Source organism: Procambarus clarkii, chromosome 30, assembly GCF_040958095.1.
Source record: "Procambarus clarkii isolate CNS0578487 chromosome 30, FALCON_Pclarkii_2.0, whole genome shotgun sequence".
NCBI classification, from domain to species: Eukaryota; Metazoa; Arthropoda; class Malacostraca; order Decapoda; family Cambaridae; genus Procambarus; species Procambarus clarkii.
In genome coordinates, this window is record NC_091179.1 from 19,055,836 (window position 1) to 19,074,197 (window position 18,362).

An 18,362-nucleotide genomic window follows, 5' to 3' on the forward strand; every position below is an offset into this window, starting at 1 on the left:
GATGGAGTTTCACCATCGGTTCTGAGAGAATGCACACCTGAGATCAGCATTACACTTCTACTGATTTTTCAGGCATCCCCATGTACAGGAGTCCTAGCAAATGTGTGGAAAAAGGCTAACATAGTTCCAATCTACAAAAGTGGCAGCTGGTAAGACCCCCCTCAATTATAGACCTGTATTATTGTCAGTCAAAATATTGGAAAAACATAATTAAAACTAAATAGGTAGAACACCTGGAGAAAAATTATATAGTAACAGACAGACAGTATGGTTTTCTAAGTCAGCACACAAGAGCCCTCACACTATATCAAGGCACCAATCACTGAGGGTACAAATAGAAAATCAAGAATACATGCTTGCACTTCATTTTTTTTTGGCAAGGGGGGGGGGGGCTGTGAAAGTTCTAACTTGTGTAGAATGGCAAAATTACTTGATCAAGATATACCTTTTACAATAAGGTACAGGCTGAAAATTGGGCTTTAGGACAAAAGCTATAAAATAACTAATACCTATGTCTATGCAGTAATTTCAAATACTGTATCTACTATTTAATTTGAACATTATTCAGTAACTGGTAAACACTTAACATGAAAACATTAAAAGAATCATTATAAAATAAATAGCTGCAAAAGTACAGGGTGAGCTTATAGAGTGAATACCTTTCACTGCATTGGAGTTAACTATCTTGTAATATTTACACAAAGTTTTAAGTTTAACAAAGAGTTACAAGAAATGTTCAGATATAAAAACAATTTCATTGAAGAAATAAAAAAGGAAAGGTTTTGAAGTATAAAAACTATATGAAAAGCAGCTGGTTTGGTGTATTTTTAGTAAAGTACTGTACCTAAATAAGGTATTTTACAGTACAGTACAGTATTTCGTATGCAAAATTACAGCCATAAAATACATTTATATAATATTATAACAGCAAGCTATTTCAGTCATAAGGTTCACTTGAGATTTTCTAGTTGAAATATTTTAGTGTCAACATTAATTATGCTAATTATTTCATACTGAATATCCAAAAATATTACACATAGATCCAAGATATTTTTAACTCGCTGAATAAGATGTCTAATATTTCATAATAAAAAAAAAAGGTTGGACTGTGGTACCTTTTCTCTTTATTACTATTTTCCGCAAGCATAAATTTTCTTTTACTATACTGTGTCAATTTTCTACTAAACTGTATTTAAGAATGAAATGGGTAATCTTCTTTAGTTAAATTCTTTTAAGAGCAGCAGAAACATATGCCATTAGTGTGGTTTATCACCCAAGTGTACTACAAGCGGGAACGTTTAGTTGGGACTTGTACCACCTCTTCCTCTTTTTTGCTGGACCTGCAAGAGAGAAAGGAGCATGAATGACTACAATTGCCAAAGAGGGTGTTTAAATTTGAATAATAACATGTCTTAGTTTACAAGTTTAAATTTACCTTGATATTTTACTATTAAATGTAGGTCTAAATATTAAGTATTAAGGTTATTAGTACAGTGGAACCTCGGTTTTCTAATCCCCCCCCCCCCCGGAGCCCTACGGATGGCCCTACGGGCCACTGCACTCGCCTTCCAAAATAAAAGAAAAGAATCTGCCGGCGTCGGTGTCTCTTCCAGGCTGCACGCTTAAAGCGGACAACCTGAGCAGAGTCTGTATTCCACCAGGGAACGCACTCCCGTGGGCCCCGAGAGGAAGAGCGAGGAAGAGAGCAGAGGACAGCGTCGAAGACGGTGTCACGAAAAAGGAGGAGAGAGCGATGGAGAGGCAGAAGCGAGAGGTCAGAGAGAGCAGCACTGAGGGTAAATAGGTTCCAGTTTGCCTTAGCAAACTGCCACCTAGGGAAGGAGAGGGGAGGGTGAAAAGAGAAAAAGGTAACAAGGATGGGAAAATGGTCACTGCCATGGAGGTCATCAAGAACCTGCCACGTGAAATCTAAGCAAAGAGAAGACGAGCAAAGAGAAAGATCAAGACAGGAAAGGGTGAGAGTCCGAGAGTCTAAATGCGTGGGCTCACCAGAATTCAAAAGAGACAGGGAAGAATAGAGGATGAACGGTTCAAGAAGGTGACCCCGGGTGTTCGTCAGAACATCACCCCAAAGGGAATGACAACAACTGAAATCACCTAGCAGGAGCACAGGCTTCGGCAAGGAGTCCAGTAGGTGTTTCAGATCGGGAAGAGAAAGTGGGACACTCGGGGGCAGAGATAAATGGAATAAACTGTGTACCATTTTCTCACAAAGATACAAGCAGCAGAACAATGGAGAGGCGAAGGAAAAAGTAAGGGGACAAAGAGAACATCAGAGCGAATCAAGAGAGCAGAAGAGTTAGAAGCCCCAGCAACAGCTGGGGTGGGGGGGGGGGAGAAAGGAATAGCCACAAAAGCGACCAGGATGAGCACCAAGTATCGACTCCTGGAGACAGACACAAAGGGGCAAAAACCGTGAAATCAGAAGCTGGAGTTCAAGGAAATTGGCGAAATAACCTTGAACGTTCCATTGAAGAATAGACATCGATGAGAAGAGGAAGGACAGCAACAGAGAACAACGAAGAAACAAAGGCGAAAAGGGAACACAGCACTTTAAAGAAGTGCAGGATCAGAGTCAGGGTTAGGGGGCATGGGTAAACTGAGTAAAGGAGGAGGGAAGGTAGCTAGAGGACCGACCAGGGGCAGACGAGTAAGGTCCGGAGGAGGAAGAGGGGGGATAACCGAGGGCCAAGGACAGCAGCAGGAGGGGCAAAAACCAGGGAACGCACCTCATCAAGGGCACCAACCGAGAGGGAAGCGGGGGCTAAAAAGACCTCCACAGCAGGAACAGGGGGCGTAACCACTGAAACGGGAGGGGACGGAGAGAGTGAGTCAGAAGTAGGGGGCGAGGAAGAAAGCGAAGCCTTTTTACCCACCGGGGAGGAGGAAGGAGAGGAGCCAGGCTTACGCTTCTGATGCAAAGAGACAGGTGTCCTAGCAACTACGTACTAGGCAACGGATTCCAGCATCTCAACAGGAGAAGCTGAACGAGAGCATACACGACGGCCGTTGGGAGAGCGATGGACATCAGCCCGTGCTGACAGGCTGCGTGGAGAGCCAATAGACAGAGGAGACTAGGAAGAACACACAGGAGACATGACAGACCGGGCAGAAAGAAGGGGAACCCCAGACAGAGGACCAGGAGGGGGACCCATCGGGACAGAACTCAAAGGAACAGAGGAGGGGGCGGTGAGCGTATCAGGGTCCAAGGCCCGGAAACGGTTTTGAGTCTGAGGAAGGTGGGAAGGACGAGGAGAGGAAGAGCACAACACGCGAGCATAAGAGACGTTAGCATAAGGTGGGAGCCAGCGAACCTGGCGCCTCACCTCAGGAAAAGAGAAACGCTCCCGGTGCTTCAAGTTGAGGACGGCTGCCTCAAGCTTGTAATGTATACACGCACGGAAGAAGGTAGGGTGGGCCTCACCGCAATTGAGGCAGCGAATCCAGGGAGAAGTGCACTCCGACTTAGAGTGACCTTCACCCTCACGTAAAGGAGAGAGACAGTCAGTCCCAGAGCAGCGGAGGGCACCATGCCCAAACCTCCAGCACTTATTACAGAGCCGAGGAGAGAATGTACTGTACTCCTGGACAGAGCACCTGGCACCAGCAAGAATGACAGGGCGGAAGGGTCCTACCATCAAAGGTAATCTTCACAACCCAAAGGGTCTGACGGCGACGACCACGGGGGGAGGGGGGGGGACGAGTAAACGTGTCTACCTGGAGGACAGAATGACCTTGGGCATCGAGGATATGCCGAATATCATTATGGCAGTCCTACAGATTCCGAACACCGGTTGCAACATGGGGGAGGAGAATAGTGCCAACACTGGCATTCAACTGGGCGTTCTTTGAGACCCGAACAGGGGTTTCGCCAAGGCAGGATAAGGCAGCCAAGTGGGAAGCTGCATCCTGAGAAGGAGCAGCAACGACACATGTACCGAGATGAGTGGGGTTGAAGGTAACAGAGGCATCTATGGAATCAACAAGATGCCGATGGAGGGAGAAATCGTCAGGTGTAGAATCAAGAGGGAGGAGATCAAAGTATTTGGCCCACGAAGCGGGACCAAACAAGGCCTGATATGCATCAGTACGGGAAGGAATCAAGCGAGTGCGGCCGTGGCGCGGATGGCGTTGAGAACCCCCAGAGAGAGAGGGGTTAAAAGGCGCAGTAGTCACGAGAGATTTAGCCGTGCCAGGGAACGAAGTGGTCACCACTGGGGGCTTGTGGCTCGACCCAATCACAGAGGAGGGAGGGGAGCCGAGGGGAGAAGTCAGGAGGGTCAAAGGAGAAGCAAGGTCAGGGCCCAACGCAGCGGGGGCTACAGAGCCTGGTCTTCCAATACAGTCTAACTCGAGGGCTTGGTTGCCTACCCCACGAGCCTGAGAGGGTACAAGAGAAACATTCAATGACATAAAGATGAAGAGAGACATTTTCATTCACGAATGTGCCCCATACCCACCATGGAGCCACAATTAGAGGCAGGACACCCAACAAGAAGCTATCACCGATCATGCCGGGGCCCCCTAGGGGTGCGTCATGAGTATACGCCCAAAAAACGCCACCTTAAGAACCGTCAGTCCATCGAGATCGGGTTCAGTGACGAAAGGGGGAGTGACAATAAAAGATTCCCTTCGCTCAAGACTTTGGGTACTACAGTTCTATGGGTGCAAGAGTATGCCTCCTCAAACACAAGGGCGTCAAAAGAAAAGAATGCCAAAAGAATGATCAAAACAGGCACAAGGTCAGCAGGAAATGACAGCGAGAAAGGAGAAGAGGGGGGGAGAAAAACGAAACAAAAGGAAAAGGAAAAGGCGTCCAGCAAAATTTGTGTGGACAGCAGCAGGAGCACAAGGCTACAAAAGGTCAAGGGACCGCCCTAAGGAGCATCACACTTCGGCAGCCGCCCACCAAGCCCCTCAAACGGCAACAACGAGCTGGACAGGGAGGGGTCACTACAGACAAGTGTTGAAACAAGCAAGCATTGAGCCACAGCCAGGTCCTAGTGGTATGCCTGCAAAATGTAAGAGAGAGAGAGAGAGAGTAGCCCAGAAATGTCATCACTGCTGTTATAATGGAAGGGGACTCCCCTTCCAAACACTAACACTACCACTCCTCCTTCCCCCTTCCAAACACTTAACACCACTCTTTCTCCCCCCCTTCCTCACCATCTTCCATTCGCCAACAAGAGTTCTCAATAAAGGTAAGATATACCTGTACATGTACAAATACTAGTAGTAGTATGTATAAAATACACTTTAAGTTGATATTTTTGGGGGTGTGGAACGAATTAATTCAATTTAAATCATTTTTTATGGGAAAATTTGTCTCGGTTTTCAAATTTTTGGTTTTCAAACCATCTCTGGGAACGGATTAAATTAAAAAAACGGAGGTACCACTTTATTACCAATGCACTGAGCAAACTCTTGCCAGTATCTGTCCTGTGCCTCCTTCCTTACCTGACTGCATTCCCTAGCCACTTCCAACATTGTATTTTTCTCTTAATCCCTTATTCCACTTTTTAACCATTCTTTGTGTGTGTTCCGTAGCATTCTCTCCCACCCCTTTACCTGCTGATTATTAGAATATTTAAATTTCTTCGGTCAATGTATCTTGCTTCCCCCTGCCCCCATTATTTTTCCTCCGTACTAATTTGTGTGTGTTCTCAACCATGCCTAAGCTATTGACTCAGAGAAGCGTGCATTGTTACAAAGTACCAATCTTCTATATTTTGTATAAATTCATTTTTCTTGTCTTTATTAATATTTAATCTTTTCCTTTAAAAGTGGACTTGTTTTTTTCCCAGTGGTAATTCAACATACAAAGCAAAGTGATCACTAAGTAGTTCCCGAACAACCCGAGCCTCCCCCATAATCCCTTGAGAGTTTAAAATGCAGGCATAGTCAAGCCGTCCTTCCCTGATGTGAGTTGGTTCATTATTTCCCAAAGAGACAGGTATCTGGATGGTCTTGAAGAAACTGTAACCATTTGACCCAATTTTTGTTAATACTTCCCACTGTCCCAAGGCTTGTGTGCCGAGCATTATGGTCCCCAATGACCAGTGAAGGATTAGTATAAATGCAGTCGGGTAGATAGTGAGCGTCAAAATTCCTGGATAGATACAAATTAACTACAATAAATTCCCCTCCCCTTAATGATAATTTACCACAGACACACTCTATACCCTGTGTTTTTTACAGAGGTTCTACTAACTCTGCTGGTATGGTGTTTTTAACATAAATCGACATCCCTCTTGTGTTATTTGTGGAGAAAAGGTGAAACCCTGTATAGCCATTTAATTTCAATAAGTCTTCATTCCTATTCCTGTCTCCTGGAGGGTTACAACATCAGTTTCATTTTCCAGTACTGTACATAACAATGAACATCCATAATTCTGTTTCTTAAACCTGGTTGATACCTGATTGATGGGGTTCTGGGAGTTCTTCTACTCCCCAAGCCCGGCCCGAGGCCAGGCTTGACTTGTGAAAACCATTAACATTCCATGCCACCATTTTCAGTCTAGGGTGATCCATTATTAATCAATGCGCTTTCTAATTCATCCCCAATAAGTTCATTAAATGATAGCCATTCATTGTATATTATCCCCCCCCCCACACCTCATTCTCCATTTCTTGAGTGTTTTTTGCAGGCCTTTGATGTCCATTATTGACCCATTGATTCTTTTTTTTTATAGTGTTATTCCTTTCACCAAGACTACTATTACTTACACACACACTTTACTTTCCTTTATTTCATCAGTTATTGACAGCTAATGCATATAAGATCTGCCTGAAGCATGTGCCTGTGAGGAGGGTCAGAAAGAGGACCACTCTAGAAAGATAACATAGATGACAGTACAGGAAAAGGGAAAAAAAATAGATTAGACGAAGAAGCACTCATACCAGTTTGAGGAATTGGAATTTGAACAGAAAGCCATACACAAGATAAAGAAGAACCCAAAATATTTGTTCACATACAGTATGTGAAATCAAAATAAAAAACCACCAGTATTGGATCTTTACTTAAAACTGAAGGAGCATAGACAGGATGACAAAGAAATTTGTGAAATCCTAAAAGGCCAATAAGAGGCTATGTTTAGCACTAGAATAAACAACATGAAAATTGAAGAATTGGAGAGTTTCTTTATGATTGGCATCTAAACTCCAGATAATATAAATGATATAAACATGAATGCAGAAGACTTCGAAAGAGAAATTGACAACATGCCCATGCACTCAGCCCCACTTCCTGACTGGTGGAATTCGATATTCACAAAGAAATATAAAGTACCAGTAGTGCAAGCGCTCATTGTAATACAGAAAGAGCCTGGATACAGGGAAGATACCAGCAGCATTTAAATCAGTAGATATAGCTCCACTACACAAAGGGGGTAGTAAAACTTTGGCAAAAAACTACTGTATAGACCAGATTCACTAACATCACACATAATCAAAGTTTTTGAAAGAGTGATTATAAATCAAATCTCCAGTTTTATGAAAAACAATGAACTTTACAACCCAGGTCAACACAGATTAAGAGTGGGAAGTCTTTCACAAGCTATGAGGATGAGGGATGTTCCCTCCATGCTGGATTTGATATTCACCAGGAAAGAGGAAGAGATATTTAACATTCAGTACCTTCCTCCTTGGGTAAAAGTGACCATGTCCTTTTGGGAATAAAGTATGCAATGTGTTAAAATCTGGAAGAGAATGAGGAAGTTGAAACAGTTGAAAAGCATGATTTCAGGAGAGGACATTATGGGTAACTTAGAAATTTCTTTAAGGAATTTATTTGAAAGACGATGTTAGGCAAGGAAGTGAATGAGATGTATGTCGAGTTTTGGGAAATATATGATAGCCACAAAAAAAATTATACCAAAACAGAAATGCTGAACGAGGAAACAGGATTGGTTCATCAGAAATTTTGAGAGGGGCCAGAGATAAAAAACAAAAACAAAAATGTAATCAGTATAGGAAGCAGCCAAACCCTCAAACATACCAGCGATACAAAGACACGCGAAACAACTACATGAGTGATGAGAGGCACAAAGAAATTATGACCAAACCACACATCATAAGATGAAGAGACGACAACGTTATGGTCCGTCCTGGACTACAATTGACTTGATAATAGTCCAGGACTGACTGAAACATCATCGTCTCCATCTTCTGGTGTGTGGTTTGGTCATCATATCTTTAGCCATGTTATTGTGACTCATTGTCTGCAGGCAGAAAGAAATTTTGAGCAAGGAATAGTGGACAAATGTAAAACAGAACCAGGCCTATTCTATAAATTCATCAAAAGTAAATTGCAGGTAAAGGATAATATTCACAGATTAAAAATGGGAAACAGATTCATGGAAAATTAAAAGAAATGTGTGAAACATTAAACAAACAGTTCCAAAGTATGTTTGTGTAAAATGAAATCTTCAGAGAACAAGACTCAATAAGAATTCAGAGAACAGAGAATTTCATAGTGATGTCTATAGAGGCGAAGTGGAAAAATGCTCAAGGAGCTAAGTAAGAACAAAGCAGTTGGTTCAGATGGAGTTTCACCATGGGTTCTAAGAGAATGTACATTTGAGTTCAGCATTCCACTTCAACTGATTTTTCAGGCATCCCTGTGTACAGTTCTAGCAGATGTATGGAAAAAGGCTAACAGATTTTCAGTTTACAAAAGTGGTTGCAGGGAAGACCCCTGCAGCCACTGCAGTCAATTATAAATCTTTATCACTGACAAGTGTAATAGCAGGCCGCTCCAAGCAACAGCCTAGTGGACCAAACTCTCACAAGTCAAGCCAGGCCTCGGGCCGGGCTTGGGGAGTAGAAGAACTCCCAGAACCCTATCAACCAGGTATCAACCAGTCAAAATATTGGAAAAAATAATTAAAACTAAATGTAATTACTTAAGTGTAGTTACAGGATGAGAGCTACGTTTGTGGTGTCCTGTCTTCCCAGCACTTTGTCACATAATGCTTAGAAATTGCTGATGGTTTTGGCCTCTACCACCCCTCTCACCCAACTTGTTCCAATCGTCTACCACTCTGTTTACAAAAGTGAATTTTCTTATATTTCTCCGGCAGCTTTGTTTCATTAGTTTTAAACTATGTCCACTTGTTCCTGAAGTTCCAGGTCGCAGGAATTCTTCCCTATCAATTTTATCGATTCCTGTTACTATTTTGTACGTAGCGATCATATCGCCTCTTTTTCCTCGACCTTCTAGTTTTTGCATATTTAATGCCTCTAACCTCTCCTCGTAGGTCTTGTCCTTCTGGGAGCCACTTAGTGGCATGTCGTTGCACCTTTTCCAGTTTGTTGATGTGCTTCTTAATATATGGGCACCATATAACTGCTGCATATTCCAGCTTTGGTCTAACAAAAGTCGTGAACAATTTCTTTAGTATTTCTCCATCCATTTATTTAAAAGCAATTCTGAAGTTAGAAAGTGTAGCAAAGGCTCCTAGCACAATGTTCTTAATGTGGTCCTCAGGAACCACCCCTAGATCTCTTTCTTCGTCAGAATTCTTTAAAGATCTCTCACATAATTTATAGGTTGTGTGGGGGGTCTCTGTTCTCCTATTCCACATTCCATAACATGACATTTATTCATATTAAATTCCATTTGCCAAGTGTTGCTCCATATACTTATTTTATCCAGGTCTTCTTGGAGGGCATGGCAATCATCTAAGTTTCTTATCTTCCCTATTATCTTAGCATCATTAGCAAACATGTTCATATAATTCTGTATTCCATCTGGTAGATTGTTTATGTAGACAATGAACATTACCAGTGCAACAACTGAACCTGGTGGTACTCCACTTGTGACATTCCTCCAGTCCGATACATTGCCTCTGATTACTACCCTCATTTTTCTATCAGAAAATTTTTCATCCATGTTAGAAGCTTACCTGTCACCCCTCCAATATGTTCCAGTTTCCAGAACAACCTCTTATGTGGAACTCTGTTGAAAGTCTTTTTTAGGTCCCATATAGATGCAGTCAATCCAACCATCTCTTTCCTGTAAAATCTCTGTGGCTCGATCATGGTAACTGAGTAAATTCGTTACACAGGATCTTCCAGATCAAAAACCATACTGTCTGATATATAGTTTTTCTCCAGGTGTTCTACCCATTTACTTTTAATTATTTTTTCCAATATTTTAACTATTACACTTGTCAATGATACAGGTCTGTAATTAAGGGGGTCTTCCCTGCTTCCACTTTTGTAGCTTGGAACTATGTTAGCCTTTTTCCAGACATCTGCTACGACACTTGTACACAGGGATATCTGAAAAATCAGTTTAAGTGGAATGCTGAGCTCAGGTCTGCATTCTCTCGGAACCCATGGTGAAACGCCATCTGGACCAACACCTGCTTTGCTCTTCCTTAATTCCTAGAGCATTTTTTCCACTTCGTCTCTAGACACCTCTATGTGCTCTATGTTGTTCTCTGGAATTCTTATTGTGTCTGGTTCCCTGAAGATTTCATTTTGCACAAACATACTTTGGAACTTTTCGTTTAATGTTTCACACATTTCCTTTTCATTTTCTGTGAATCTGTTTCCCATTTTCAACCTCTGAATATTATTCTTTACCTGCAATTTGTTGTTTATGAATTTATAGAATAGGCCTCGTTCTGTTTTACATTTGTCCGCAATCCTTCTTTCAAAATTTCTTTCTGCCCATCTCCTCACTGCCCTGTAGTTGTTTCTTGCATCTTTGTATCGCTGGTATATTTGGGGGGTTTGGCCTCTTCCTATATTGATTCCATTTTTATCTCTTTGTCTCTGGCCCTCTCGCAATTTCTGCTGAACCAATCCTGTTTCCTGGTTCTGCATCTCTGCTTTGGTATAGATGTGTTTGTGCCTTTACTCATATATTTCACAAAACTTGATATACATCTCATTTACTTCCTTGCCTAGCAACAAGTCTGTCCAATTATACTCACTAAAAAAGTTTTTATAGTCCCTATAATATCCTCTCCTGAAGTCAGATTTTTCAACTGCTTCAACCTCCTTATTTTCTTCCAGATTATAACGCATTGCATACTTCATTCCCAAAAAGACATGGTCAGTTTTACCCAAGGGAGGAAGGTACTGAATGTCAAATATCTCTTCCTCTTTCCTGGTAAATATCAAATCCAGCATGGAGGGAACATCCTCTTCCTTCATCCTCCTAGCTTGTTTAACATGTTGATACAAGAATGTTTCCAGGATGAGGTCTACGTATTTACAGTTCCCAAAGTCCTCTGTTCTAGCATCATATGCTTCTCAGTCTATGAATTTCAAATTGAAGTCGCCGACTACCAACAGTCATGATCTATCTTTATCCACTCTCGCTATAATCTCTCTCATTATTGTTATAAGACCCTCTCGTTTATTATCTAGCTCCTCTGTCCATGTGCTGCTTGGCGGTGGACTATATGCATTATGGTCATGGTCATTAGTTTATCATCCTCATGGCAGATCTCTTAGTGCTATTACAGGTATTTCAACTTCTCGTGGATTAGCCATCATTATTTCGTTTACCTTTAGGTGTTCTTTCACCAGCACAGCAACGCCACCGCCTTTCCTAATTTTTCTGTCCCGTCTCCAAATTGAGTAGCCCCTTGGGAATATGACCTCGTTTAAAATAACATCAAGTTTCATCTCCGTGAGTGCAACAACGTCTGACATCTGAAGCTGTATTGCACCACTTAACTCCAGTATCTTTGATCTCACTCCATCTACATTGGTGTATACAATTTTCAGGAACATGTTCCCCCTCTCCTTATTCTTCACTACCCCTTTCATTAGCGATTTTGTTGGTTTGCCTTTTTGTACCATTTTACTGGCCTGCCTACCCCTATTACTTTGTAGAAAAAAGAATTGATTTCTTCTTTGTTTCTGCTCTCATTTCAATGTTTTACCTTTAGATGTTCATTGTCAGCTTCTTTCTGTCTTCTCTTGAAAGTAAGTAAGTAATTATCAAAAGAAGGCACCAAACCGGGTCTTCTCTTGAAAGATCTTGTCTTAACGACCATACTTTCCCATCCTCATCACTTTGTAATTTTCTAGCATTTCTTAGTACTTCTTCCATCTATTTGGCACCGTTTAGGGTGATCCTCAAAGGTCAATCTTTCCCTTTTATGTACCTGCATATTCTCCTGTAGTCACAGATATTCTCTATGGTAGTAAGACCTTCCACGAGGCCACCAGGCAGCAAGGCGGAGGCAGAATGGATGATCGTCACCCAGAGGCAAGGGCAACCAACGAGCAACTGACAAATTTCCACAAGGCGAAAGCAGACTTGGAAGAGGTACCATTGTACAACTGAGCCTGCTGGGGTTTTCCAGGGCCTGTAGGATGAATGAGCCCTACAGGAAGCCCAGGCACTGGGGCCAGCTAAGGCAATAAATCCTGTCAGTGCAGGCAATCCAACCACAAGCAGCCAAGGAAAAGCCCTATGGCCAACAAAGGAGGACCACCACCACCAACAGTACTCTAGGCAAAGCCCAATCAGGTGAAAAACAGAATGCTCTGCCAAAAAAAGGCAAAAAATACAGTGAAAAGAGAAAGCACAATAAAACCCCCAAAACATCACAACAGCAAATAAGCAGTCAGAGAGAAACCAACAGCTATCGGCCTGCCATCGATAGCTGAATAATAGGCTGTGCCAACAGCAGTGCACCCCACCAGCCAACAAACACACCTCTATCAAGGGCAGGGCAGAAAGCCACAAGGCCCCTGACGCACCCCATAGGCGAAGACAACCACAAACGAGGAGGCCCTTCAACGGGGAGTGGAATTCAAATGCCCCATGGAAAATAACCCTGAGACGCAAGAGCAGTACTTACAGAGCACCTAGAGAAGGTGACCCTAAGCACATGCTGCTCCAGTACTTGAAACTCCTGGCAAACATGCATACATAGAATAGTAGTATTAGGAGAAGGCCTAAATTCAAAGGAGCATGTTAGTGATTTTAGGAGGATAGGAAAATATGAGAAAGACAAGAACCGCCTCTTAAGGGTGACGTTTAATGGAGTGAAGTATATGACAGAAGTGCTTCGGAATACCAGAAAATTGCAATGTGACGAGGATGGCAAATTTTGGTCAATAAGACAAGACCTCTTAAAAAAGGACAGTGAAAAGCTGAAAATGACCTCAATGAAGCGAAATGTCTAAATGGGGATAGAAATGAAAAAGAAATAATTCTTTTTTCTACAAAGTGTCAGGGACTGGAAATCTTGTGAAATGGTACATAAAGACAAAGTAACAAAATCATTAAAGATAGGGGATGTAAAGAACAAAGGGAAGGGGGAACATATTCCTGAAAAAAGTATACATCAACATAGATGGAGCAAGATAAAAAATATTGGAGTTGAAGGATATAATTCAGCTCAAAGTCCTAGATATTGTCGCATTAACGGAGACAAAACTTGAAGAAAATATTTTAAATGAGATCATATTCCCAAGGAGCTACTCAGTTTGGAAACGTGACAGGAAAACTAGGAAGGGGGGAGGAGTGGTTGTTCTGGTGAAAGAATACTTGAAGGTAAGAGAGTTAATATTTCAAAACCCTCGAGATATTGACATAATGGCATTGCAGCTCTGGAATCAAGATGATAAGCTGATAATTTTAAATGCCTACAGCCCACCAGCAAGCAACACATGGACAAAGGAAGAACTGGATGACAAACGAGAAGGCCTCATAATGGTCATGAGAGAGATTATGGTACGAGCTGACAAAGATAAATCCCGATTGTTGGTACTGGGGGACCTCAACTTTAAAGCAATAGGCTGGGAGGCCTGCGAGGCAAGAACAGAGGACATTTGGACAGGCAGATTTGTAAACCTCATCTTGGAGACATTCATGTATCAAAACTGTCAAGCAGGCTACAAGAATGAGGGAAGGGGATGTTCCGTCAGTACTGCATTTAGTATTCACCCGGAAAGAAGAAGAGGTATTTGACATCCAGTACCTTCCTCCCTTGGGAAAGAGTGATCACGTCCTCATGGACATTAAATACGCTATGCGATATAATCTAGTAGAGAATGGGGGACAGTGAAACAGTTGTTAAACTTGATTTGAAGAGAGGACGCTATGGGGAACGTAGAAATTTTTTCATGGGGTATAATTGGACAGACTTGTTGCTAGGCAAGGAAGTAAATGAGATGTATGCCAAATTTTGCAAAATATACGATGAAGGCACACAAACATTCATACCAAAACAGAGATGCAGACCTAGGAAACAGGGTTGGTTCAACAGAAATTGCGAGAGGGCCAGAGATCAAAAGACACAAGCATGGAATCATTATAGAAAGAGACTAAACTCCCAAACATACCAGCGATATAAAGACGCAAGAAACAACTACACGTCAGTAAGGAGAGAAGCAGTGAGGAACTTTGTGAACGGTATAGCAGACAAATGTAAATCAGATCCAGGCCTTTTCTATAAATTCATTAAAAGCAAGCTGCAGGTAAAGGATAATATTCAGAGGTTGAAAATGGGGGACAGATACACCTAAAATGAAAAGGAAATGTGTGAAACATTATACAAAAAGTTCCAAAGTGAGTTTGTACAAAATGAAGTCTTCAGAGAACCAGAGACAATAAGAATACCAGAGAACAACATAAGAGCACATAGAGGTGTCTAGAGACGAAGTGAAACAATTGCTCCTGGAGCTAAGTAAGAACAAAGCAGTTGTCCCAGATGGAGTTTCACCATGGGTTTTGAGAGTGTGTGCAACTGAGCTCAGCATTCCACTTCAGCTGATTTTTCAGACATCCTTGTGTACAGGAGTCGTAGATATGTGGGAAAAGGCTAACATAGTTCCAATCTACAAAAGTGGCAGCAGGGAAAACCCCCTCAATTATAGACCTGTATCATTGACAATAATAATTGTCTGTAATATTAATAGTCAATAGTCAAAATATTGGAAAAATAATAAAAACTAAATGGGTAGAACACCTGGAGAGAAATGATATAATGTCAGACAGACAGTATGGTTTTCGATCTGGAAGATCCTGTGTATCGAATTTACTCAGATTCTATGATCGAGCCAGAGATTTTATAGGAAAGAGAAGGTTGGGTTGACTGCATCTATCTGGACCTAAAAATGGCTTTCGACAGAACTCCACATAAGAGGTTATTCTGGAAACTGGAAAATATTGGAGGGGTGACAGGTAAGCTTTTAACATGGATGAAGAATTTTGACTGATAGAAAAATGAGTGGTAATCAGAGGAAATGTATCGGACTGGAGAAACGTCACAAGTGGAGTACCACAGGGTTCAGTTCTTGCACCTGTGATGTTCTTTGTCTAAATAAATGATCTACCAGATGAAATACAGAATTACAGTATATGAACATGTTTGCCGATGATGCTAAGATAATAGGAAGGATAAGAAACTTATATGATTGCCAGGCCCTTCAAGAAAACCTGGACAAAATAAATATATGGAGCACCACTTGGCAAATGGAATTTAATGTGAATAAATGCCATATTATGGAATGTGGAATAGGAGAACATAGACCTCACACAACCTATAAATTATGTGAGAAATGTTTACAGAATTCTGATAAAGAAAGAGATCTAGGTGTGGTTCTAGATAGAAAACTATCACCCGAGGACCACATAAAGTACGTTGTGTGAGGTGCCTATGCTACACTTTCTAACTTCAGAATTGCTTTTAAATACATGGATGGCGAAATACTAAAGAAATTGTTCACGATTTTTGTTAGGCTGCTAGAATATGCAGTGGTTGTGTGGTGCCCATATCTTAAGAAGCACATCAACAAACTGGAAAAGGTGCAAAGACATGCTACTAAGTGGCTCCCAGAACTGAAGGGCAAGAGCTATGAGGAGAGGTTAGAGGCATTAAATATGCCAAAACTAGAAGACACAAGGAAAAGAGGTGATATGATCACTACGTACAAAATAGTAACAGGAATTGTTAAAATTGATAGGGAAGATAAACTTAGATCTGGAACTTCAAGAACAAGAGGTCATAGATTTAAAATAACTAAACAAAGAGTCCGAAGAAATATAAGAAAATTCATTTTCGCAAACTGAGTGGTAGACGGTTGGAACAAGTTAAGTGAGAAGGTGGTGGAGGCCAAAACCATCAGTAGTTTGAAAGCATTATGTGACAAAGAGTGCTGGGTAGACGGGACACCATGAACGTAGCTCTCATCCTGTAACTACACTTAGGTAAGTACATAAAAAGTGTGGAAAAAGGATAACATAGCTCCAATCTACAAAAGTGGCAGCAGGGAAGGGGCCCCCCTCAATTATAGGCCTGTATCATTGACAAGTGTAAGTCAAAATATTGGGAAAAATAATTAAAAGTAAATGGATAGAACACCTGAAGTGAAACGATATAATATCAGACAGACAGCATGGTTTTTGATCTGGAAGATTCTGTGAATCGAATTGACTCAGCTTCTATGATTGAGCCAGAGACTTTCAAGGAAAGAGATAGTTGGGTTGACTGCATCTATCTGAACCTAAAAAAAGGCTTTCAGCAGAGTTCCACATTAGAGATTGTTCTGGAAACTGGAACATATTGGAGGAGTGACAGGTAAGCTTCTAACATGGATGAAAAATTTTCTGATAGAAAAATGAGGGCTTATCAGAGGCAATGTATCAGACTGGAGAAATGTCACAAGAGGAAGTGATGTGGTGGAGGCTGACTCCATACACAGCTTCAAGTGTTGATATGATAGAGCCCAGAAGGCGCAGGAACCTGTACATGTATGGTGTCCATATCTTAAGAAGCACATCAACAAACTGGAAAAGGTGCAACGACATGCCACTAAGTGGCTCCCATGAACTGAAGGACAAGAGCTACAAGGAGAGGTTAGAGGCATTAAATATCCAAAAGCTATTAGGAAGAAGAAAAAGAGGCGATATGATAACTATGTACAAAATAATACTAGGAATCGATAAAATTGATAGGGAAGAATTCCTGAGATTCGGAACTTCAAGAACAAGAGGTCATAGATTTAAACTAACGAAACAAAGCCATCAGCTTTGAAAATTATTTTTTGATTTTCGAAAATTTGAAAAAAAAAAAATCGCCTTTGCAAACAACAGAGTGGTAGACGGTTGGAACAAGTTAGGTGAGATAGTGGTGGAGGCCAAAACGGTCAGTAGTTTCAAAGCGTTATATGACAAAGAGTGCTAGGAAGATGGGGCACCACAAGCATAGCTCTCATCCTATAACTACTTAGGTAATTACATCCATTTTATAACACTGCCAAAAGAAACACCAAAGAAAACAGGAACATGGAGCCAGAGCAACAGCAATCAAAGAACTGACTGGGGGGCGACCTGACTTACCCAGGCCAGCTCTCCCTCCCGCCTGTTGGAGGGGGGGGGAGGGGGGGGGGTGGAGCTAACAAGCAAAGGGGGGGGGTGGGAGCTAACAAGCAAGGATGGGGGGGGTGTTAGTTGGACAGAGTTTTGCTTGCTTGTTTGCTTTCTGGGGGAGATTTTTTGCACTTGTGAGGACATAGGTTGCACTTTTCAACCAGGCAATAGTCTGTTTTGATTCGCGTACCTTTGTGTGTGCTTTTCCAAGTTGATGGCAAGATGACATACAATACTTTAAATGTGAAGTGTTCATGCGCCATTGCTCCCTATGCCTCTCTAAGGGGGCCAGGTTCTGGCTCTTGGTCCTCGGCAGGCTTACAAAGAACTCTGCGACTGATGACTGTAAGTAGTATGGCACCTGATCAGTAAGATAGCTTCAGGGAGTCTACCAGGCTCCCCACAGAAAGACCAGACTCAAAGAGCTGAGGAGAGCCTTGAACTAGTGAGGTTCAAGCTTCAGTGAAGCTTGAACCTCATTAATTTTAATTGAATATCACTGGGCTGATCTGGAAAAAGGTGGAGCCATGGAGAAATGCCTGGGTTCAAACACTGCGCAAGGAGTGTCTGAAACCAAGGCTGAGCCAGCCATCAAGGAGCTAGAAGGACCATCCTTCCCTGGTAGGACTCCAACCTGGCCAGGACCTGGAGCAACAGCTGGACCGAGGGAAAGTGGTACAGAAACCCTCACCGAAGCCAGTTCAACCGAAAGGCATCCATCGTGAGGGCCTCGCAATCAAGGAATGAAGCCACATTTATAGGAAGGCACTGATTCCAAGCTAACACAAGAGATCCATGTCAGGGTGCCCGAATGTCTCGTAAGGCCACAGGAAGGAGGTGTTGGTGACAGTCTACTCCAGAGATGGGAAGGAGCTTAGACAGATCATTCGCAAGAGTGTTAGACAATACTGTACCTGAACTGCATGAAGAGCCAAACCTGAAGGGCTAGCAGATGAGCTACCCACAGCATCCAGCTTCAAAAGGCAATGGAGCA

The 18,362-nt window shown here is 42.1% G+C and overlaps 1 protein-coding gene across 2 annotated transcripts in view; it reads right to left on the reverse strand.

Annotated features, from left to right (window-relative positions):
• Window positions 1–801: 801 nt before the first annotated feature.
• Ptp61F (Protein tyrosine phosphatase 61F) overlaps window positions 802–18,362 on the reverse strand; it is a 132,428-nt gene continuing 114,867 nt past the window's right edge. For both annotated transcript variants that reach the window (XM_045753952.2, XM_045753951.2), the window contains exon 10: window positions 802–1,340. In XM_045753952.2, the coding sequence (XP_045609908.1) occupies window positions 1,283–1,340 (58 nt within the window). In that variant the 3' untranslated portion in view covers window positions 802–1,282. The remainder of the gene's footprint in view (window positions 1,341–18,362) is intronic.